Genomic DNA, 24,057 nt, shown 5'->3' with positions numbered 1-24,057 from the left:
GGGTAAAAAACGATGGCTCTTACATAAACAAGTACCAATTTTTTTCCTACGTACAGCAACGACATGTCGCTGTTGGCCGTCAAAGCAGGTCTACTCTAGACCAGCAGTACCCCCTTCCCACCCTTACAGAAGGTCGTATGTGCTAATGTAAGCAATAGACAGTTTATAGGATTTTTAGTCGCCCTCTTGGGAAGATGTGAGTATAGTAGGAAGATTACCAATGTTACGCTACGTTTAGCATCGTGTAAGTCTTCAGTCTTACTGGTCTTCCTCCTTTTTATTCTGCAGCAGGTCGATGGTGGGTGATATGGCGGGGGCGCTACATTTGAATTATGCCGGGCGGCGAATGAATGGTGCCATTTTAAAATCAGGTCACCCACCTATGTCTGTATGTATTTCAAAACAAAGTGCAAAGCAGCTTGCACATTGATTGCACACGCCGAAAACCTCATCGTTGTTGGCAGGTATGTATTTCAAAATCACTGGTCTGATGGAACTCTTATTTCAAGGATATTGATAGGTTCAAAGCTCCCTTAGATAAAATTGGGCTCGTCCAGAAAAGATTTGATTGGGGGTGGATGATTACCTACCTTTGATTACCTTTGATGTGTTTCAGCAAATTCTCTGCTCACTCAACCCATGGCGTGGGGTCCGGTGTTTGACCATTTCAACAATTGAATTTGAGTCAGCCATCCTGTAAGGGAGATAGGCAGGGAGCAGTGGCTGGTTGGGCGGGAACATCTTGCAGAAATTGATCTTAAAGTAGGGTGTGGCGTCAAAACCCAAAGTTGTTTTTTGAAGGAATTTTTGGAACATTTGGTCATGTCACGTATTTTTCTTGGTAACACATTTGAATAGTCTTGGACCGGTGTCTGAAAGGCAGCTCTTCCAAATGTTCTTGTTCGTTGTATTCACTGGTTTGAGGTGGCATTTTCTTCCCAGGCATTGGTTTGCATGGCATGAGTAATAAGTAATAAGTTGGAGATTTGATATTTCACAGAAAAGTGCTACCAAGGGGTATTTCGGGTCCCATATCTTCCGAAGGACTTTTCAGTTTGCCTTGAAATTTAATAAACTTCTTAACCTAAGGTTGAACTACCACTGGTGTAAAAATGAACGTTATAGCATAAGTAGAAAAAAAGCTCAATTTTTGCAATCGCAAATTTAACCGCTAAAAATCGCGAATTTTTCAACAAAAAATACATTGAAATATAGCGCTCTTGATTCTCTAAAACAAGCGAAAAAAATTTCCATAATTACATTTGACTATCAAAAGTTACAGGCATTCTTGTTTCCACTGCCAATTATATCTGGACAGACTTTAGTAGTAACTTAACATTATACAACTTATGCACCCTTGAGTTCTTAAAATTGCCCTCTGAAATAGTGCCAAGAGGCAGTTTCCAAGATTAATTTTCCCTGACTTTTGGTTACAAATCCACCCTTTTCCCCTGACAATTATCATGATTATTTGGAGGACCCACCATGGTTGGGTCCGACAAGAAAAATTTTGAAAAGAAGAGATTCCTAGATTGGCTAAAAATCATCAAATTCAAGGCATTCTGGAAAAAAATTCCCTGACTTTTCCAGGTTTTGCCTTTTTCTAAAAGCAGTCCTTTTTCCAGGTTTTCCCTGACCGCTGGGAACCCTGCAAGGATTTCCAAAGCTCTATTTACATATGTGTGCACTTCTAAGGATCAGATCACACTTCGCATGAAGACATAAAGGTTTTTTAGAGAAATTAAAAACAGTAAAGAAAAATATTTAGGAAGTGTTATTTAGCCCCCAGAGTTACATAAAATTATGCAGGTCCCCCCCAAGATAGAGCTCCCCCCGCCTGTCAGGAAAAACAAACAGCTCCCACCTCTTATATGGCAAATTTGAGGTGTAGCTCCCCCCGCTCAGGCGGGGGGATGCGAGCCATGCTTATACCCTTGACTCTGTCAGTGATCGTTTGAATGTGCATTTCATATGGTAAACGTAAAATACAAACCTCCGAGATATGATCCTTATCTCTGCTCCTGTCTTTCTCTTTTCTGACTGTCTGAGTTTCTGAGTTTCTGAGACTTAGTTTCTCATTTCTGACTGAGTTTTCATACCTGTCAATCATTTGTCCATCAATTTCGACCAGTCTGATTTTCGCACCGAGTGGGATTCGAACCACCACCAAAGAAAGACCTTCAGTTTCGGAAGCCAGCGCTCTATCCCTTGAGCCATCACCGCACAGCAAAATCACGCAATTCATAACATTTTATACCAAACTGGCAAAAGACGGGGGTAATGTTATTATAATATGGGTAAAAGTACCCCTTTTTTAAACCTTACTGAAATTCGAGCCGTTACTAGCAACCCTGCGGGGCCCAAGGCGCCAAGTATGCACAGTGACAAGCCGTTACTAGCAACCCTGCCGCCAAAAAAGCCAATCACATTTTGGAGGTTTGTATCTTATGTTTTCCATTTCATATGAGAGGTTGTTTGAGAGTAGGATACCCAGGTCTTTCACTGCATTTTTTATTTCGATTGGCTGCCGTATATACATCTGATTTGTAGACTGAGTGTACTTTCAGTTGTTCATTTTTTCCGTATGCAATGTGTACAAACTTTTTTCCATTCAGCTTCATATTGTTGATGGATGTCCAGTCATAGACAACGTCTAGATCATCTTGAAGCAGACTCACATCTGCAGCGCAAGATATTGCCTTTATAAGTCTTGTGTCGTCAGTGTTTTGGCGAAGACGAAGTCTTTGAAATAAATGCGGTTGACACATATATTTTAAGCTAGAAAAGGAAAAACACAAACTGATTTAGAACTATATACAAACTCGAAAGCTTAAGCTAAGATAAATCTCGATAGATCAAAAATATACAAATGTACAATACAAAACTATACTTACAAATTTCGTCACATATATTCACGATTGAATGCCAAAACAAATGCACGATATGCAAAAATCCCAAAAATTCTCTAAAGTTCGAACGAAACTCAAAACATTTCTATGTGTTAAATTCGAGAACGATTTTCTCTTACACGTCTCATCTCAACAAGTTTCTCAAGTGAAGTCCAGAAAAAGGCGATGGAAAAAACCTATACAGTAAAAAACTAATTAAAAATAGACAAAAGACGCACGATCAAATACACATGACGATACGCACAACACATAACACTAAAATGCTAATTACCCAACGCAACATCATTAATTAGCCAAAACACTCCCCGGCAGAATTTGGGACCATTTTTAATCGGCACCTTCCAATAAGTAACATTTAGCCGCCGGGCGTGTGTGGACGCCGTTTTTTGTTTTTAAAATTACTTTTCTCACGATACCATCGTTTCCTGGAAATGTTTTCATTATTCTTCCAATCGGCCATTTCTGTCTCTCGACCGTATTATCAATATAAACAACGACATCATTTACGCGTAACGTGCGGGTGTTTTCGAACCACTTGAGACGTTTCGTAAGTTGAGGTAGATAATTACTCAACCAAAGCTGCCAAAATTTCGAGGTTGCAGCCTGCACTTTTCGCCACTTTTTTCTAACTCTTAACTCATATTCCGGTACAATCTCTTCAGGAACGGATACCTGACCGGTTAAAAATGACTTGGTGTGATGGACGTCAATATCATCTGGGTCATCAGTTGTTGAGGTGAGTGGGCGACTGTTCATGAAAGATTCGACCTCCACAAGGAATGTTCTTAAGCATTCTTCGTCAAAAAAAACAATTTCTCAGTAATAACCGTTTTCAAACACTTTTTGGCAATTTTAACCATGGATTCGTATATGCCTCCCATCCATGGAGAAGCAGGTGGTAATAATTTCCATTCGATCGACCAATTCGAGAGGGAATTCAAAAGCTTGTGATCATTCAAAACGTTGATCGCTCCAACAAAATTCGTACCATTATCGCTGATCATCTTCTTTGGTTTGCCTCTTCTAGCTATGAAACGTCGAAAAGCTAGGAGGAAGCAATCAGTGGTTAGATCGTGTACAAGCTCAAGGTGGACAGCCCTTGTCGTCAGGCATGTCATTAGGGATACCCATCGCTTGGCGGTTGCTGCGTTCGAACGTGTAGCGTAGCGATTGAGTTTGATGATCATCGGGCCAAAGTAGTCGACACCACAATACGTAAATGGATGTTCGTTCGTTGCCAGACGTTCTTTTGGAATATCGCTCATCATTGGGAATTTTGTCGTCGCTCGGATGATCTTACACGCACTGCAGTTTCTAATTATAGTTCTTACAAAGTATTTGCCTGATATCAACCAAAATTGATTTCGAAGGATTGCAAGTGTTGCTTCACGACCACAGTGGAAGTTTGATTCGTGGAAATGCAGTGTAAGAATTCTCGCGATGGGATGTTTGTTGCAGATGACGATTTGATGTTTACGAGTGTAGTCGACTTTTGCATGCTTGATACGACCACCAACACGAAGGATGCCATCATCATCTACGAACGGTTTGAGTTGAAGAAGTTTTTTGCTCTTCATAGCAGTCGTTTCATCAGTGAATGATTCTCTTTGTGCGATTTGGATGATGACCTTCTCAGCTTCTTCTAATTCGTTTGATGTAAGAATCTTCCAATTGATTGGTTGCGTCTTTGATTTTCGAAAATTGCGTTTGATCTTCAACAGCCATGCGACCTGACGTTTGAGCTTCGACCAAGATGAATAGTGATCCCACTTGATAATGTCGCTTCTTTCGTTCGTCGTGTCGTTGGTTGTGACTTCATTGGTTGTTGTCATCTTGTTTGTGATGATGTCATTCGACGTAGCTGAAACAGTAGAAGACAGAAGGGCCAGAACATCGTTGGCTCTAATGTCTCCTTTTTCATGAAGAATTGGAGGTCCATTGAACCAGCGATGTCCAGCAGAGGTAAGTTTAAATGGTGATACGTACCTCGTGCAGTCATCTGCTGGATTGTCGTTTCCAGAGATGAACTGCCAATCTTTAAGGTCGCTGTTGGTTCTAACTTCATCCAATCTGTTCATCACGTACTTGGAGAAGGTTGTTGATTCGTTCTTGATGCATTTAAGAGTGCATTCAGAGTCTGCCCAGAATGTTGTTGATACGATCTCGAACTTGGTTTCTTTCAGAATGGTTGTTTTCATGCGACTTCCAATAACTGCACCTTGTAACTCCAATGCTGGCGTAGTAGTTGATTCCGTTTTGGTCTTTTTGAGTGGAGCAAGTCTTGATTTCGACATAACCAATGAACACTGAACTGACTCTGGAGTTACGAAACGTAAGTAGGCTACTGCACCATAAGCGTCATCAGAACCGTCAACGAATACATGTAATTCTGGTGCGTTATGAACTTCTGGCTGATAACCACACCATCTTGGCACTGTAACACCATCAAGCTGTTTGATCTTGGCTTTCCAGTCAAACCATCTCTTTTTCAAGTCGAGTGGTAATGGTTCATCCCAATCGAATTTACGTTTCCAAAGCTGTTGGATGATAAGCTTTGATTCTAGGACGACTGGTGTGAGAAATCCAAGTGGATCGAAGATGGTTCCAATTTGGGAGAGGATTTGTCTCTTTGTTGGCTCACAATCAATCAGGTTCACGGTGAAGATAAATGAGTCTTGATTCGGATCCCAGAGGAGACCAAGTGTTTTCTGTCGAGGAACTTGCTTGTTGATGTCGATAATTTTAGGAGATATCTTTTCGGCTGGCAGATGTCTTATCAGTTCAATCTCGTTTGATGACCATTTTGTAAGGTTGAAACCACGTGTTGATAAAACACAGTTGAGTTGTGTGGCTTCTGAGATGAGTTGTTCAATGGTGTAGAACGAACCAAGGTAATCGTCAACGTAGAAATTACGGAGGATTTCATCACGGATGCTTTCGATGTCTGTCTCCTCAGCACACGACCTGAGAGCGAAATTTGCGATACAGGGTGAATCTTTCTTTCCGAACACGTGAAACAACAATACACAATCTTTAACCTCCCCACCAGGATCAAAGCGATAGAGGAATCTCAATGTGTCACTGTCTTTCGGTGATACCTTGACTTGGTTGAACATTTTCTCAATATCTGCTGATGCTGCAAAGCGACCAGCTCGAAAGCGATGCAGCACGGCCACTAAGCTGTTCAGCAGGTCTGGTCCAGCAAGAAGTTTGTCATTCAGAGATGTCCCTTTGAATTTTGCAGCAGCATCGAATACGACACGAACTTTTCCAGGTTTGTTGGGATGTGTCACTCCATGATGTGGTATGTAATTGGTAACGTCAGATCGAGATTTGACTTCAGAATCGGTTAGAATACGAGCATGACCAAGATCGATGAATTCTCGAATAGCAGTGTCGTACATACGAGCAAGTGTTGTGTCCTTGGCAAGCCTTTTTTCTAACGAGTTGAGTCTCTGCATTGCGTAATCTCTATTGAAAGGCATTGTTGGATGGTCTTCTTTCCAAAGTAGATCAACTTCCATACGATTGTCGATGATTTTGGATGTCTGTTCCAGCTTCTCGAGGGCTCGCTGGTCGATAGGTGCAAGATTGCTTTTGTGCCAGTCTGGTAGAGTACCGTAAGATTCCATCTGCCAAAAACGTTCGATTTTGTCGGAAATCTCGTCTTTCGATCTCTTCAAAAAATTGCTGGTGACTATTAGCGAAGTGAAAGCTTTTCCACCGAACAACATCCAGCCGAGCTTTGTCTTGACTGCCGATGGTTGATTTCTTGTACCAGTGACTGATTGTTCTTGCACGAGAAGATATGATAAGTCAGCGCCAATGAGGATTGTGACGTCTGAATCATGAGGTGTTGGAAATGTAATGTCTTTCAGGTGTTGAAATTCTGTTTTCACTTTATTGATGTCGTACCTATTTACTGGTACGTCAAGGTTCTCAATTACCCAAACGCTGTCGAGTTTCTCTTTGGTTTTGTTGTCGTGTGATTCAAGATTGAAGCAGACTCTCTTGATTTGCAGACTTGTCTCCTTTGATAATACGTTCGACATTCGAAGAGTTTCTTTCTTACCGGATAGGTGTAGAGCCTCGGCGGTATCAGCACGAATCAAGGTACTATCAGATCCAGAGTCGAGGACTGCATTGGTTTTGATGCTGTATTTACCATTTGATAATACGACAGGGACAATTTGAAGGAAGGTCTGGTTGGTAGTAGAACATTGCATACTTTTTGCTGATCCAGGAGTATCAGTAGTAGTGGCTGTATCTCTGTGAAGCAAAGTGTGATGTTTTTTACCACATCCGTCCTTCGTACATGTAAATTTGGATGGACACTCTTTAATAATATGATTGTTAGAGAGACAGTTGAAACAAAGTCCTTTTTCTCTCACGATTTTCTGTCGATCGTCTGTAGATGCATTGAGGATCTTTGGACATTTTGATATTTTGTGGTCTTTGGAGCACAACCAGCATTTGAATTGCCTACCGACGAAATTGTTTCGAATTTTTGGGTTTCTACTTTCTTTGTCTTTCGGTGACTTCGACGTTTTTTCATCACTGATGATCATGGCAATGGGATTGAACAACTCTTTGACGATACATACATTCGAGCCAGTTGACAAATACGTAGAGGTCAGTCAATTTGGGTTGATCGTTACCATATCTATTAAAGAATCGGAACTTGTGTTGTATTGGAATGATAGATACTGCTTTTGCGACGGTTTCTGGATTGTTGTAGCTACTGTTGCCAATGGATTCGAACCATGCCATTGCTGTCTTCAACTGTTGGTAGAAGTTTCTCAATCCTTCATGGTCGGTTATGGTGATTTGAGGTCTGTCAAAACATTTCTTTCAGCTTGAGATGAGCGATGACGTAAGGGTTGCCATAATCACGTTTTAAGGCCTTCAGTCAGTGCTGTCGCGTAGAAGATAGAATTGGTTCCGATCGATTCAATAGAAGATCTTGCTGGTCCGTCCAGTACACTAAGTAGTCTTTCCATTCTAATAGTGTCATTAAAACTACTTTTCAAATGAATCCTGGACTTGAAATTCTGTATGAATTCTGGCCATTGCAACGAACTACCATCAAATCGTTTCAACTCAATAGGTGGCAGGTGTCTTGACTCGCACTCTACTTGGATCACCCTAGATGCCAACGTATTGTCTACTGGAATCTCAGTCTCTTTATATTCAATCAATTCATCAATAAATGCATCACAAGACTCGACCTGTCTGTGACTTGCCTTTAACTGTGTCGATGGTTGTTGATGAGACAATGGCTGACTATTAGTAGCTTTGATGGATGGTTGTTCCAAGTGCTGACTGTCTGGTTGCTTCTGATGACAACTTTTGGCAGTGGCTGTGTGATGAATCTTGGTTTCAGGAGAGCGTTTCTTGGGTAAGAGTAAGTGGCGAAAGGATGAAACTGAAGATACACGAGATGAAGCATAACGAGTGTGAAGTTCCTTTGATTGATTGTGGTTGATGGGAAAGTGGTGAGAAATGACTGACTTCCTATCCTCCTCTTCGTTCTCTATCTGGTCTCTCTCGAGTTTGGCGTTCGACTTGATTATTTGAAGATCGAGTTTAAATTTGTCTTCTAAAAACTGATGTTTTAGTTTGGCGATCTCACTGGCCTTCTTCATGGTAACATCTCTCAGCTTGTCTGACTTTGTTGACGAAGTCTTTCCTGATGAACTGACTGAACTTTGGCTGCTATGTTGTGACGATGCCAGAGGGATGTCTCGAAATAAGGTTTCATATTGAGAGAAAAGCTGCTGAGATGGGCGTGGTTTCGTTTCAATTTGTGAAGCAGTAGAAAAAGGTTTGGCAGATGTCTCTTGAGGCAGTAGAGGTGTTTCTAGGTGTGATGGAATCGGAGGTGTCTGGTGGAATTCAGGACTTGGATCAATTGTGTCGATGAAAGACGGGGCTGTTACGAAGCGACTCAAGGATGGTGGGGTTGAAAATGCGACTGGAAGTACAAATTGGGTGTCTGGTAGATCTGGTAATGATAACGTTTCTCGTTTGTTGGCCCAATTCCTTTGAGTAATATGTGTGGCCATTCCATCTAATCTATTTTCAACCCTTTCTTGATATTCTTCAAGTAACTTGCCATCAGTAGCCCCTGCCTCAATCAAGAGCTCCTCCTGGGCTGCAAACTTTCTAAATGTGTCACTCAACTGTCTTCCGGTCTTAAGGATTTCTTCACGTGTAGCCTGGACACTTATAAGATGATCTAATCGACTGAGATACTTGTTGATGAACGAGAGCTGTTGTTGACGGTTAAACGAGAGATCCATACTTGGACTACGACTAGGATTCGATAAATCAAGTGTCTACGTAGGATTCGGTAAATTACGACTGAGGATTCGATAAATCACGACTAAGGATTCGGTAAATCACGACTAAGGATTTGATAAATCACGACTAAGGATTCGATAAATCACGGTAGGATACGATAAGCGAAATTTCTTAAAAGTTTGTTTTGGCGAAGACGAAGTCTTTGAAATAAATGCGGTTGACACATATATTTTAAGCTAGAAAAGGAAAAACACAAACTGATTTAGAACTATATACAAACTCGAAAGCTTAAGCTAAGATAAATCTCGATAAATCTCGATAGATCAAAAATATACAAATGTACAATACAAAACTATACTTACAAATTTCGTCACATATATTCACGATTGAATGCCAAAACAAATGCACGATATGCAAAAATCCCAAAAATTCTCTAAAGTTCGAACGAAACTCAAAACATTTCTATGTGTTAAATTCGAGAACGATTTTCTCTTGCACGTCTCATCTCAACAAGTTTCTCAAGTGAAGTCCAGAAAAAGGCGATGGAAAAAACCTATACAGTAAAAAACTAATTAAAAATAGACAAAAGACGCACGATCAAATACACATGACGATACGCACAACACATAACACTAAAATGCTAATTACCCAACGCAACATCATTAATTAGCCAAAACAGTCAGCAAAAGATGAGAGGATGGAATGTTTAATCTTTTTGTTTATGTCACTAATCATTACCAGAAACAAGAGGGGGCCTAGAACTAGCCTTGTGGAACTCCGCTTGTAACTTTCGCTTCATCTGATAGGAATGTTTTTATGGAAACTTTTTGGTATCTCTCAGTAAGGAAGGATTGTATCCAGTTCAATAGTTGTCCTTTGATTCCATTGATTTTTAGCTTGTGTAGCAAGATATGATGGTCCACCTTGTCAAAGGCCTTGCTGAAGTCAAGGTAGATTACATCAACATTTTCATTGTTTTGTAGGTGAGATATCAGTCTTTCTACATGAGCCAATAGTTGACTCAAGCAAGATCGCCCTGGTCTGAAACCGTGTTGTGTTGGATTGTATAGCTTGTTTTCTTCAAGGTGGGTTTGCAATTTCTCTCTGACTATTTGATGTAATTGATGTCAGGGCAACAGGTCAATAATTCTCTGGTAAACCTTGATCTCCTTTCTTGAAGATTGGTGTAATGTGGCTTATTTTGAGAATTTCAGGTGTGATTCCTTTGTCAAAGTTTTTTTGCCATATCATCTTAAGTGGCTTAGAAAGTGATTTCTTGCACATTTTGAAAAACTTTGCTGGCAAGCCATCTGGTCCGGCTGACGAGTTGGCTGGAATAGTGTCAATTTGTTGGATGAAATCATCTTCTGTGAAAGTAATGTGCTCAAGGGTGGAGTAGTCTTTTGTCTCATTTGAATTCAGAAAACTGTAGTCTGTTTTGGGAGTGGTAAATACTGAACAGTATTGCTTTTGTAAGATGTTTGCCATCTCTTGCGAGTCAGATGTTAATTTGTTGGTGGTTGGATTTTTCAGTGGGCCAACTTTAGGTTTAGTTTTTGTGAATCTTTTTGCATAGGAGTAGAAGTATTTAGGATTGCTTTTGATTTTCAGTGAGGCATCAAGCTCTGCTTTATCGCGTTTATTTTTGTGGGATTGCTGTAGCATCAGTTCAATGTCAATTAGTTTCTGATTAGTTTTATTGGTTTTGAAATTCTTTTTGGAGTCTTTTACTTTTTCTCATAAGAATACGACGATCTCTTGGAATCTTTGAAATTTTTTTGGAGGTTTTCTCTTTGGCAAATGCTTTTTCACACATTTTTCAAGGAAGTTGACATTTTGACGATTTGAATTCTTTGTTAATAATTTCCCAGTCAATTTTATCACTTTGGAAGTTGTAGAGGTCAAATTTGCTTATTAAGTTACGTTCTTCAGTTTCTCCGAATTGATTATCAAAATTCAAATGTGTTGTAACATCTACAACAAGATGATCTGAATAAATAGTAGGTGAGCATGTGTAATTAAATATAGTGTCTGTGTTGTTTGTGAATAGAAAGTCTAAAATATTACCATTACGGTGTGTTGATTTGTGTATCAGTTGATTAATGTGCAAGTCTGCTTTAAAAACATTTAAAACATCCAGAAGCTGTTTATTGCAATTTCGTGTTGGTGTTGAAGTCTCATCATTAAGAGGTGTACGTGTGGTATGTTAAAATCCCCAAGGATGTATGTGTCAGGTGTACAATCAGTAATACTATCAATTTTTGCTATCATTGCAAAAAGGAGTTCTTGACTGGAATTTTCAGATAAAAAAGCACCCAGAAAACCATAGTCAATTTTTTGAAATTGCTAGCTGTTCAAATTCTGCTCAATTTTTTATTTAAACCCTTTATATAATTCAATATTAGAGTTTGCATCTGTTTGCATATCCAAATTTTCTAAAAAATATTAGAAATTCCACATTTCTTCCACCATCCACCAAGAAATTTTTGTATCCAGACAGTTCAGTGTCAATCATAACAACTTTGAACAGAAATCGCAATCGAACCAATCGAATGTAATACACCTTTCCTGCAATTCAAACTTTTCAGAAATGGCCTGGGAAAATGTGTGCTCCACCGCTGTGTATAAAATTGTTTGGGAGGTAAACGAACGCCTTTTTGCCTGTGAGGGGTTAAGGGAAAGTGGGTTTTCAGCTTCTAACTTTTGATAGTGATCTTGTTTTGGCAAAAGATTTTCTGGGTGGCATAATATCATGAATAGATTGAACATACTAAAATTTGAGGGGATTTTGTTTGACAGAACGTAAGAAGAGCTGAAAAAAACAATTTTCCCTAAAAAAAGGAAACACAGGCAAAAACGGGTTTGTTACCTCTCCAGAGACCAAAGAGCGGATAGCATCAAAATAATGAGCGCGCATTAGCTTTACAAGTTACAAATAATTGCATAATATTATAGATGCAATTCGATTGCAATCGACAATAGAATTGCAATTATTCGATTGTGTTCGATTGCGTTTAATTGACACCATCTGGTTGTATTGTAAATCCATGAGTTTCAATGCTTTTGTATTTGAAATCCAGGAATTTCAAAAAACATTTAACCTTTACAAATCTTCCGTTGTTCATCTCCAACTTTTTCTGTTGGAATTTTTTTTGCATTAGCCACCGTAAGTTGGTCTAATGTCGACATTTCCTCTTCTAATAGTTGTTTTGCTTTGGAGAACGCTACAGGTTAATTGAATACCAAATTACTCCACATTACCAGTTGGCAGTTAGTCACACTAGCGTCCCGCAAAAATGCGTATCAAAGATTAATGCTGCAAAAGCACTATATCGTTTACCTGACTCTCAATCAAAAAATGCGCCTCAAAACTTTTAAAGGGATTCATGGAAAAATAACCCGGCGCTTTTAAATAAAATTAACATTCTCAAAAACTATAAGAAATTGCCTAAAATTTGAGCCATAGATGAAATTATTTGAGCCAAGCCAACCTTGAGAACTAATTTGAAGATCAACTTCCCAAGAAAAAGATCTACGGAGGAGACGGAACTCACCTAGATCCGTGCACTGCCGGATAGGCTATTTCCTGGAAATTTTGCCGGACCTCAAACACTGACCCATTTACATGTGCGGAATTGTTTTTACTTTAGCGTATAAACTGGTATAGACTAGGCCTTAAAAATCGAAGCGCTGTGTCGGGAATTGAATGACAAATTTTGGTTGGTTGATTTTGGCTGCTGCACGTTTTATTTTGTTTCAAACTTTCAAGTTTTAATTAATTTTCTTGTGAACTTGATTCAGGTAACTCTCATCCTCGTTGTTGCAAATACATCCTGTAGATGACTGATGTTGTTTTTTCTGAAAGCTAGATTTCCTAGTGTGACTAACTGGTTGGGTGTTTAAGATAAAAAATACAATTATTGTTCTTTTTGGCAATTATTGCTAAAAATGGCAATTTTTTTAACGATGAAATGCTGAATGAGCGAAATGTGTTGTCGTTGGTGAGCTGTCCATCCATATTCATTTGACAATGCAAAATGTCTAATTAACGTTATGAGGGGGTGGGGGTTATTCAAAAGTTAGTTTTGACGTTTTAAGAAATCAAAGGTATACCGTGAGTGGTCCTAAATCCGACAGCCCTGCCTAAATCCGATGGGGTCTTTCAAAGATACAAACTAAAATAAAAACAAACCTTTCGCTGTGACACAAATTAAGATACCAAAGTGTCAACTAACCTGAGAGATTTGATACACTGACTGAACCAATTGAACCAAATAACAATAATTGCTTCTTATACAAAACATATTTTTTTATTACAAAATTGTTCAAGTTTTAAACACAAACAACGGATTCAGAAAAATAATGGAGGTAATTAATTTTACAACTCACACTTTATGATCACATTGATTGAAATCTTGACATTATAGTCATCTTGTTAGATGTTTTATTACAAAAGTTATTACAATAGTTTTATTGTTCAACTTGGAGAGGGAATGTTTGTTAAAATAGAATTTTTTTCATAGCAGTTATTTGGGGGGTCGGATTTAGGCAGGGCTGTCAGATTTAGGACCACTCACGGTATATACTTTTTTGTGAAAATCCCAAATAATTGTTACCACCAACCACACTGTATTTTTAAGCTGTCGAAAATATATTTGTGTATGAATTACATGAAAATTGTTCTCATAATCCCATTGGTTCACGACATGATGTCATTACATCATATTTTCATTGTTTGCGCAATCGAGCAAGTGGGCAAAGAAGGTGGTACGCCTAAAGCACAGCACGGACCTAGTGCCAAGTGGAGGTTTTAATTTCTTCTTAAATAAAGGCTATTTAGTTAAAAGAACACATGCATGCACGGGTACACAACCAAGTACAAACTTTGCGACAAAAAAACTTGTTGATGAAAAAATGGTGACAATTTTTAGTATACATCGCTTGACGTTATCCGTGGGGGGTAGGGAATGAATATGGACAAGTCCCCTTATAAGGGCAAAGATGTCAGAGGTGTTTGAAAATTGTAAAATTGCATAGAGAAAAAGGATTTTTGAGGATTTTTAAAAGTGATTTTTTCAATTTTTCGTTGCTCAATAACATGAAAAGTTCTAAAATAATATGTAAAATCTAAAAACATCTTGCATCAATGCCAAAACACAGCCAGAAAGAGATAACAAAACCCCCGTTATAATATAAGTTAGTTACATATGACTCGATTTTTCTATCTGCATTTCCAACAAAAACTAGTTGAAAACAAAACTAAACGAGGCACAGTATAAAGATTTTATCCTTTTGTTGGTCTCATATTCTTATTTCTTTTAAATCTTTATATTTTTCTATCTTAAATGAAAATCAAAACAAACTATCAATATCAATTTCTGTAAGACTTCACTACTAAATCAACAAAATGAATATTCGTCTCAGATGTGTATATAATAGAATCAACATAAACTTGTCAAAAAATTAACTAAAATTATAATGTAATGTAATGTATTCTTTATGAATAAAAGCAATGAAATGTCTTGAAAAACTTACAATGCAACAAAGAGAACTTTAAAAGGTTTTGTCTGTTCCGTTTTAGAGACTGTTGTCTCAAAAGCCTTGCAATCAATTCATTCAGTCAAGAATCATTTACCATTTGGAACATCTTACAGTCTTAGCAATGCAATAACTTCTTTTTGATATATATGCAATACAATAGCTTCAAAAAGTCAGACTTGAAAAATTAAAGGCTTGTGTACTTTTTAAAGCTATCTTTCACCTAGACTAAGATGCTACCCCTGTGACTAGCAATTTTTGCCCTACGATACAAATTCCCCTTTTTCACAATTTTTTTTCAGGTGATCAAGTGATATAATTGTAACTTTCCAATCCTACTTTCTTCCAAAGAACATTTTAAGCCTAATTTGAGGTTTGTAGCACCAACAGAACAGATTTTAGGTTTTATTTCCAGGCAAAACCCTGTTTTTCCCCGATTTCGGTCAGTTTTGGCCTAAATACCTAATTCTTTGAATTTTATATATATGGTAGAGGTATATAATTGTTACATTCTCATCCTACTTTTTTCCACAGAACATTTTGAGCCTAAGTTGAGGTTTATAGCACCATCAGAACAGATTTTAGCTTTTATTCCCAAGCAAACCCCGTTTTTCCCTGTTTTCGGTCAATTTTGGCCTAAATACCTGAATTTTTAAATTTTATATTTATGGTTCAGGTACATAATTGTTACATTCCAATCCTACTTTTTTCCAAGGAATATTTTAAGCCTAATTTGAGGCTTGTAGCAGCAACAGAAAAGATTTTAGATTTTTTCCTGGGCAAAACCTCGTTTTTTCGTGGTTTCGGTCAATTTTGGCCTAAATACCTAATCATTTGAAGTCTATGTATATGGTAGAGGTATATAATTGTTACATTCTAATCCTAGTTTTTTCCAAGGAATATTTTAAGCCCAATTCAGTGCTGCAAATAAGGAAATTTCAGTTGGCCGGTAATTTTTTGAGTGCCACGAAAATGATTTGAGCAGGGGGTCTGGCAGAACCCCATTTGAAAAGTCTGAAACGACCTTTAGATTGGCTAAACACATGTATTAATTCAAAATCTATTCCTCTTTTAAGAAACGTTATTAAGTATTTATCTAAGCCTCTAGTCTTTAAATTTTAACCGGACAAAATGAAAGATTGAATTTCAGATTGGCCGGTAGAAACTACGAAATGACCGGTAATTACCAGTCACCGACCGTTATTTGCAGCACTGCCAATTTGAGGGTGGTAGCACCAACAGAACAGGTTATAGGTTTTTTATCCAGGCAATAAAAAAGGCCGGAGAACCGTCAAAAATTGAAAAAATCAAAAAATATCTCAGATTTGTGTTATTTGGGTCCCAACGGACCAAAAAAAAATATGCAAACTTAATTTAAAAAAAAAAGTCTCTATAGCCCACTGCTACTTTAAGTATATCTCAAATTATGATAATTTTGCGAAGCTGGCTGATGATGTAACATTGTATTTTTTTTTAAAGTTGGCTAATGATTTCTAAAACAGCTGTTAGGTAATATTCACATAAAAAATAGCACATTGGTATCATTAGGGGGATATTATTGGCAATGTATTTGAGTTAAAAAATTGATTGGCTAATGGTGTAACAAGGCTTAAAGGTTGTAATGTTCTGTTCCTTTTAAGCCAGATTTTGTTGATTTATCAATGAATCCTTTAATTTATCAAAAGGCTTGTTTACTCAATGCTTTGTTTGAGACAATATTATGACTTTACTGACAAATAATAGGACAAATTAGCTAATATTGTAACATGTTACTTCTCTAGCCAATATCTTTGGTTTAACTATGTGCAATTTACGCAAATAACAACCCGCTAGTTAACACACTAAAGTTTCATTTCTAAACCTTGCTTTAATTATTTTCACCTGAAATTAAAATCTCTTTGTCAAAATAACCTAAAAATCCAAATTCTTCCAATTCTAGTGCCTTGGACTCATGTCACCTTTTTAGCCCAGAAATTTTATTGATCTAGAAGCTATTTTGAAGGTTTTATCAACAAAAAACGATTTTTTGAATGTGACAAGGCTTTTTTTACGAACATGTTCACATGCTATGATTTCTTATTTATTGATGGCAAAATGAAAAGCGTGTGGTCAGGGCTAATAATTTAAAAGTTTTAATTTTCCCACCAAATAAATTTTTGATGAGAATCTGCAAAATGAAACACGTCTTCTTTGTGTCTGTGCACTGTGATCACACTTATATACTTATAAGATTTATGAATTTTAAAACGTTTTGCTTTGGACGGCATATAAGGCATTTCCATAAATAGGTCAAAACAAAAACGCAAGGATGGCAAGAATAGGAAAAGGTCCTGAAACAATGAAATACATGTTGTTTTTTTTTATAAGCAAGTGTCTGCCCCTACATCAGGCTCGCATTATGCTTAGCATTCTATTGTTCTCAAACAATAGAGCTATTGTTTAGGTACCAAAAACTGAGCCTGCATATGCTTATAAACGTTATGCTTATAAAAGAAAAAACATGTATATTGCATAAAAACTCATTTTTAAAGGAACCTTCATCAATACTCTTTTGAATGTTTTTAGGCATTTTATATCTATATGATAATTAGATTGTGTTCTATATTTAGATAAAAACATTTGATTGTAAGTTTTTTGGAAATCAACTTTGCAATTTTTTTGTTTGAAAAAGCAATGGAAGGTCACTTTTCGAAAATATTCATCTTTAATTTAAAGTGGCTTTTTTTATCAAACTCAACACAGGTGTCATGCCACCCTTTCTGTGGCTTCCTTTTAACCCAAGTATAACTTTAACCCTTTCTTTCACTATTGCAGAAAATTCAACTTTAACAAAAATGGCTGATTCATTGGACACATTCCACTGTTCCAATATTGCACAATTTTATGATGGTAGATCCATTTTCCTAACTGGGGGAACTGGTTTTATTGGTAAAGTTATTGTTGAAAAACTTCTACGGTCGTGTCCAAATATCAATACAATATATTTCTTGGTTCGCCCAAAGAAAGGGAAAACATGTGAGGAAAGAATGGATTCAATATTTTCTCTCCCTGTAAGTTTTGAATTTATTTACATCTCTCATATATCTCAAAATTAACCATACAATACAAATATTCTTTACTTTGAAAAAGTTGTAAACTAGAAACTGTAAACTTTCTATTCTGTTTGCCTCAATTTAAACTCCATTCTACCCTTAGTTATTCAAGAAATTGAATGAAAAAGATCCAGAGGCAAGGAATAAAGTTGTTCCTATTCAAGGTGATATTACCCACAAGTCTTTGGGTATTAGTGATGAAGATCGTCAAACATTGGTTGATAATGTAGATATCATCATGCATAGTGCAGCCACTGTCAAGTTCAATGAGCATATCAGGTGAACATTTATTGCGTTATATATATCTCTAAGTACTGGGAAAGATTGCTTGGATTTTTAAGAATCTTCTCAAAGCTTTGGGACTAATTGTTTTGACTATTCTGAATGCATCATTAGCATTAACATATAATGCAACCCCCTTGCTCTTAGGGGGGGGGCTAGAACCTAAAGTTCTGGCTGGGTGCTCTTTTTCCCTAAGATCAGGGGGGGCTACTTACTCAGGGGGGTGCTATTTGTTTAGGTCTGTTGACTGGGGGCTAACCTAACAACTTTTTCCAAGAACTATGAAATTTTTCTTTGTACATTTTGGTATTTTGTTTGTGTAAGATGAAGTCGTACTATTGACGTTTGTTGATTAGAATTTCAAAAGAAGACATACATTTGGTATCTCTTTTTTTCCATTCTAACATATTTGTTTTTTTTGTATTGTGGTGTGTGCGTGCGGGTGTGTGATATGACATCCTATTAAGATGGCTGGAATCGAACCTGCTACCTCCCTAGCTAGTTCAAGACTTTTATCTCATTAAATTATTTTCTTGTTGTTCTTTATAAGTTCTGATAGGTTAGTTCTATTATTCTTTAACTTTGATTTTTCTAGTTTATTTTGCTAGCTTTTTAATGAGCTTTTTGATAGTTCTAGTTTTTAAATTCTGAAGAGTTCAAATTTTTAAGCATAAATTAAATTTTTTTTTTGTATTTTGGTAGGGGGGCTGTCTATTTCGAATTTTGGTGGGGGCTAAATCTCAGGGGGGGGGCTGAACCTTCAGGGGGGGCTTCAACCCCTCTGCACTCTATGATTAATTTTAATGTTTGTTTTCAATTACAACTATTCCGTTACATTGTAGGATTGCAATGGAGATGAATGTTATTGCTGTCATAGAGATGATCAAGCTAGCAAAGGCAATGAAGAAACTTGAGGTTAAAAATACTGAAAATATGATATGAAATTATGAAATTTTTAAAAGAATTGAATTCATTTTCAAGGATAGACAATAGAGGGAATAAAGAAATCAAGTCAAGAGCCTGGATCTTACCCCATAATGATAAGCATATTTGGTGAGGTTGCTTGGAAATTCATATTTCCCATATCTGCAAAATTTTATTCAGCCATGTGCCTGAAAATTGACATTCTTTATGTACCTTCAATTAGCTTACTATTTTTATTTTTATTTATTTCATTTTTAAAATGTCTTTTTTCTTCAGATTTTTTGCCATGTCTCAACTGCTTACTCCCAATGCAATCAACCAAAATCATTAGACATATTGGAAAAGTTTTACCCAGTATCTGTTGAACCAGAAAACATTATTGAAGCTATGGGGTAAGATATTGATTTTCCTGCTTTTATCTAGTGTGTAACTTTTTTTATGTGCTGGACTCCCTGGTACTAGAAGGTAAGTTTACTATAAGTCAATACATTACAATACAATGTTATTTTTTATTTTGTTAGATAAGAGGGTTTCCAGGGGTTTCCTTCTTTAAAAAAAACTTGCATAATAGGATTTGAACTGTGTCAAGTTAGATATATTTCCCATCAGTATTTATATCTATAATTTGAAATTGGTCTAGATGGATGAATGACAAAATGTTGACTGGATTCACAGAACCATTGATCGATAAATATCCCAATACCTACACATTTACTAAAGCACTCGCTGAGCACCTTATTAAAAAAGAATCTGAAAATATACCGTTTATGATTGTTCGCCCGTCCATTGTCAGTTCCAGTATCTCTGATCCGTTTCCTGTAAGTTTTGACTTCACTGTATTTCTCGTCTATTTTAGTTTTTCACTTTGAATTATTATTCTAACCTTACTACAGTATCTCTGATCCGTTTCCTGTAAGTTTTTTTTGCTAGTAAGAAAGAAAATCTTTTCTGAACAATCTTCTGGTTTAATTAACAAGATACACATTTTTTGCACATTGTATATGGCAAGACTTTGAATTGGATATTCATTATTTAATTTGTCAAATGGATTTATTATGTTCTTTTACTTATATTTTCAGGGATGGGTAGATAATTACAATGGAGTTAGTGGCATGATGGTTGCTGTAAGTTGAATGCTTTGTCTCGCTATGGTAGAAGTCCATGACAGATTAGCTAGTATCTGATTGTCACTTCTTTTCTATTAATTATACATGAGACTACTAGACTAACTCACTGAGCTTTATATATATGAACCCTGTTTTTGACTGTTTCTAAATCCTGGGCAATCAAAATCTGTGATTAAAGTTTTTTTTAGTGGTACTTGTTAAGTCCGAAGTTTTTAATTTCATTAACTTTTACATAAAGTGTCTTCTTTCATCTGATTAAAATTGAAAAATGTCACTGTGGTCAATTTCCTTTAAAATCTTTTAGTATCAAAATAGCAAACAGCAACAAAATATCATTACTGACAACTATTACCAAATTATTTTTCAATTTGGGGTTTTGTTTATTGTTACTTGAAGGTTGGACGAGGAATTGTTCGATCTCTGTATGCTCCAGAAATCAAGCATGATATTGTGCCAGTAGACTTTGTCTCCAATTGTATCATTGTTTCAACTTGGTATTATGGTGTGTCCAGGTATTGATTATATCAACTTATTTTGCCGAGCAAATGTTCAAAGTTATCAAATTAAAAATACTGAAAGATTGTGCTAGCAGATTAACCTATTTGCACCTAACTATGAAAAAATCTATCTTTAAGCAAGAAGGTAATCGAATTCGGGTAACTTTGATACAAGTGTTTTCTGCTGTAATTTTATTATTTTAAAGGGGTAAGTGTAAAATTGCTCATTTATTGGTTTATTATTTGGAACAAGATTCATTCTTTATCAAATCCTAAGAAAATGTTGACAGTGTTAACAAAGTGAGTATATATTCATTACAGACTAAAGACACCCATGATATGTAACTGCACTTCAGGCAACGTGAACCCAACAAGTTTTGTTGACATGCAGAAAGTTGTCTTACCAGTGTTCTCCCATCATTATCCTTTGACCAGCATCTTCAGAAGACCAAATTTTGCTTTTGCTCCCAACAGGTAAGCATGTATTTCCAATTTCGATAAGATGGTTTTCAAACTTCCAAATCTTATCGCCAAAAATCTAACTTCAATTAGTAGTTCAAGTCCAGGACAAAGCCAGCAATACGAAATACCAACATCACGCATTTGCAGATTTGAATTCCCAGTTATCGCTTTAAAGGGACATAACAGTACTTGCGAAATTTGTAATCAAACTGTATGCAGCGGATACAAAATCAAAACAAATGTCACATGTCAAAATAAAAATAAAACCAAATATGGCTAATTTTGATTGTTCAATTGTTTTACAAGTTTGTTTTGGACACGTGATTTTAATTGTTCTCTTTAATGACACGTGGTTCGCGCAATGTTTACATTTTACTACTATTATGTCCCTTTAAATGTTCATTAGCCTTTGATAGCGTTCTGAAAATCTGTTCAAATTATCTTTAGGTTTTTGAATCAGTATTGGCAGATGGTTAGTCACTACATTCCAGCTATCATTCTCGATGGATTGACTGTTCTTGTCGGTATGAAACCGAGGTTTGTTGTTCTTTATCTTCTGCATCGTCAAAATTAGTTGCCCAACTTTAGTCGAGCTACAATGTGAGAATATGTCCCGTATACTTTGGGGAGCCTGGAGCCGTTATAAATGGCCAAGGGTGTTCTCTTTTGTCAAAAATAGTTTTTGGAACCTTGGAACACTTTCTTCACTTTTTCTACACAAGGCTCCGATTATATTTGGAAAAAAGTTTGTCTCTGCATTGTTTTACTCAAAATTAAAATTTTATTTTGTAAATCATTTCAAAGTAAATGTTTTTTCTGTAGGTTCATGAATATCTACCGCACCATTGACTCCAGTATCAGCACACTCGATTTCTTCATACAAAATGAATGGAAAGTAAGGATTTCTTAATTATTATTGTGCTTATAAATGCCTTCAATCTTACAAATACCAATAGGTCTTCTTCTTACCCTAAATATTTGAACAAATTTTTGACAGCCCCTGCCACAGCTGACCTTTTCAGTTTAAGCCCCATGGATTTTATATGTACGACGACCACTAAAATGTATGCTTTACCGAGAGCGTTCAAGAAAGGATTGATTTACGTTTTTGTTTTCATTTATGACGAATAGTTCAACCTCTTTATTTTTTATGTTTCAGTGGGGACATACAGAATTTTCAAAGATTTTGAAAGCTGTACCAGAAGATGATAAAGAGGTAACACTGTTCTTTGTTCATCTCTTTATATGAGAAATGTGTCTACTTAGTGCCTTGAAAAACATTCAAGAATCTTCTTCGTTAACAGCATAGAGATCACTACTTTTCAAGAAGGGTGGAAACTCAAATGAGATCTTTTCGATTGTCTAATTCTTCACTTTATCGTTCGTTTTCTTTCAGGCGTTTGATTTTGATATGAGGAAGATTGACTGGAGTAATTATTATGCTGACATGACGATTGGTGTCAAGAAATTCCTTGTCAAGGATGATATGGCTGAGTTACCTAAAGCACGCAATATTCATAGGAGGTATCTTCTTTCTTTTCTCTTGAACCATTTTTTATGAAAATTCAAGTTCCATTCATTTTTCTCATGGCGTGATGACGCCATTTCGGCCATGTTGAAACTTCAAGTAAAGGTTGTATCATGTTTTTAGGATTCTTTAATGATAAGCTTTATTTAGCTTTACGGGGTGGTATATACCAGAATCTAACATTTCGTTAATTCTTTTAAAATTTTGCACGGCTCATCAAATTTCTTTTGTAAATCATACATTTTCTTGCTTTTAGATACAAAATGGTGCGATGGTTGTCTTCTACGATTTTCATTTTATTGGCTGGTCGTTTCTTCTTCTTGAAATCTGAAAGATTCCGTAAATTATGGTTCGAAGCTTTGTTCTCCATCTACAAATTCTTACAATTTTTCCGTATAACCAGTATATCTTCTGTGTAACGTGTCTAAACAGAAACTAAGTATTTAGCACTTCTAAAGATTGGTATATACAGTGTTGATGGAGTACAGACGATTGCATCAGATCTCGGTTGCTGTGTATGGTTCTTTTGGCTTCCCATGATATGGATGGAGTGTATCATCGAACCCTTGATAGCTCTATTCAATTCAAACACTATGACAAGTTCTTCTTGTCAAAAGGAGCAATAGTAACAATCGATTTGTTGTTGTTGTTGTTGTTTATACTTTTCTTTGTTTTATGATATTCATTATTTTGTTATCAGTTCAGTTTATAGTTTATTTAATTTGATGAATTTTTACTATTTTTTATTTTTTTTTGTCAAATAATTTTCTAATGCACAAAAATCATTAGGTCACTTAAACAAGTGTGTACTCTCTCATAGTTTTAAATTACAACTTGGGAGATATTATCGTTGTGATAAAAAATTATTGAGATCCAAAAAGTTTTTTTACAACTATTTATTTGATAAAAATTATTCTTTTTTCGGTCAGTATCTATTCTAGACCATTTAGGGTTACTTTTAAGTTTATTATGTTTGAATTTTTAATTTAATTTTTCATATTCTGTCATACATGAATGCTTACCTAAGTGAAAATATTCTCTGAGCGAAAAGGGGTCATTCTTCTCGAATTTTAAATCTGTAGTGAAATTGTCTGGTTTAGTTATGACTTAAAGAGGCGCCTCAAGCGTTTACTTGAATTTTGTTTATGTCGAATCAAATTTATCAAATTTATCAAATCAGTCTTGATGTATCTTTCACTAAATCATTGAAAGTGTAGTTTAAAATTGCGACGAAATTTACGTTGCTTTTTGAACCATTTAATTTATCTAGGATTTCTTATTTTGAAGCATTTTATCAATATCGATATAATTAAGAGAATTATATGTGAAAAAACTGCCTTCGAAACTTCTACAGACTTAACTAAGTGTCAAAACTGGCACGTGACATTTTATTCC

General features: G+C 36.2%; 3 protein-coding genes across 3 annotated transcripts; 1 reads left to right on the top strand and 2 right to left on the bottom strand.

Moving 5' to 3' along the window:
• Window positions 1-365: 365 nt before the first annotated feature.
• LOC136810196 (fatty acyl-CoA reductase 1-like) lies at window positions 366-24,022 on the top strand. Its single transcript, XM_067066764.1, has 14 exons — window positions 366-464; window positions 17,565-17,800; window positions 17,946-18,121; window positions 18,967-19,039; window positions 19,325-19,440; window positions 19,689-19,866; window positions 20,128-20,172; window positions 20,572-20,687; window positions 20,994-21,146; window positions 21,582-21,671; window positions 21,957-22,029; window positions 22,294-22,350; window positions 22,531-22,658; window positions 22,919-24,022. The coding sequence occupies exons 2-14, from the start codon at window positions 17,585-17,587 to the stop codon at window positions 23,079-23,081; spliced, it is 1,584 nt and encodes a 527-aa protein (XP_066922865.1). The 5' UTR covers window positions 366-464; window positions 17,565-17,584; the 3' UTR covers window positions 23,082-24,022.
• Window positions 3,695-7,477, bottom strand: LOC136810333 (uncharacterized). The gene has a single exon (XM_067066890.1). It carries the CDS (start codon window positions 7,475-7,477, stop codon window positions 3,695-3,697), a length of 3,783 nt encoding a protein of 1,260 aa, XP_066922991.1.
• Window positions 10,353-10,877, bottom strand: LOC136810332 (uncharacterized). Its single transcript, XM_067066889.1, has one exon. It carries the CDS (start codon window positions 10,875-10,877, stop codon window positions 10,353-10,355), a length of 525 nt encoding a protein of 174 aa, XP_066922990.1.
• Window positions 24,023-24,057: the final 35 nt, after the last annotated feature.

The sequence above is a fragment of the Clytia hemisphaerica genome, unplaced genomic scaffold, assembly GCF_902728285.1.
Source record: "Clytia hemisphaerica strain Z4C2 unplaced genomic scaffold, Clytia hemisphaerica genome assembly, whole genome shotgun sequence".
NCBI lineage: Eukaryota > Metazoa > Cnidaria > Hydrozoa > Leptothecata > Clytiidae > Clytia > Clytia hemisphaerica.
Note: the sequence above shows the minus strand (reverse complement) of the source record. Positions and strands in the feature narration are given on the sequence as shown.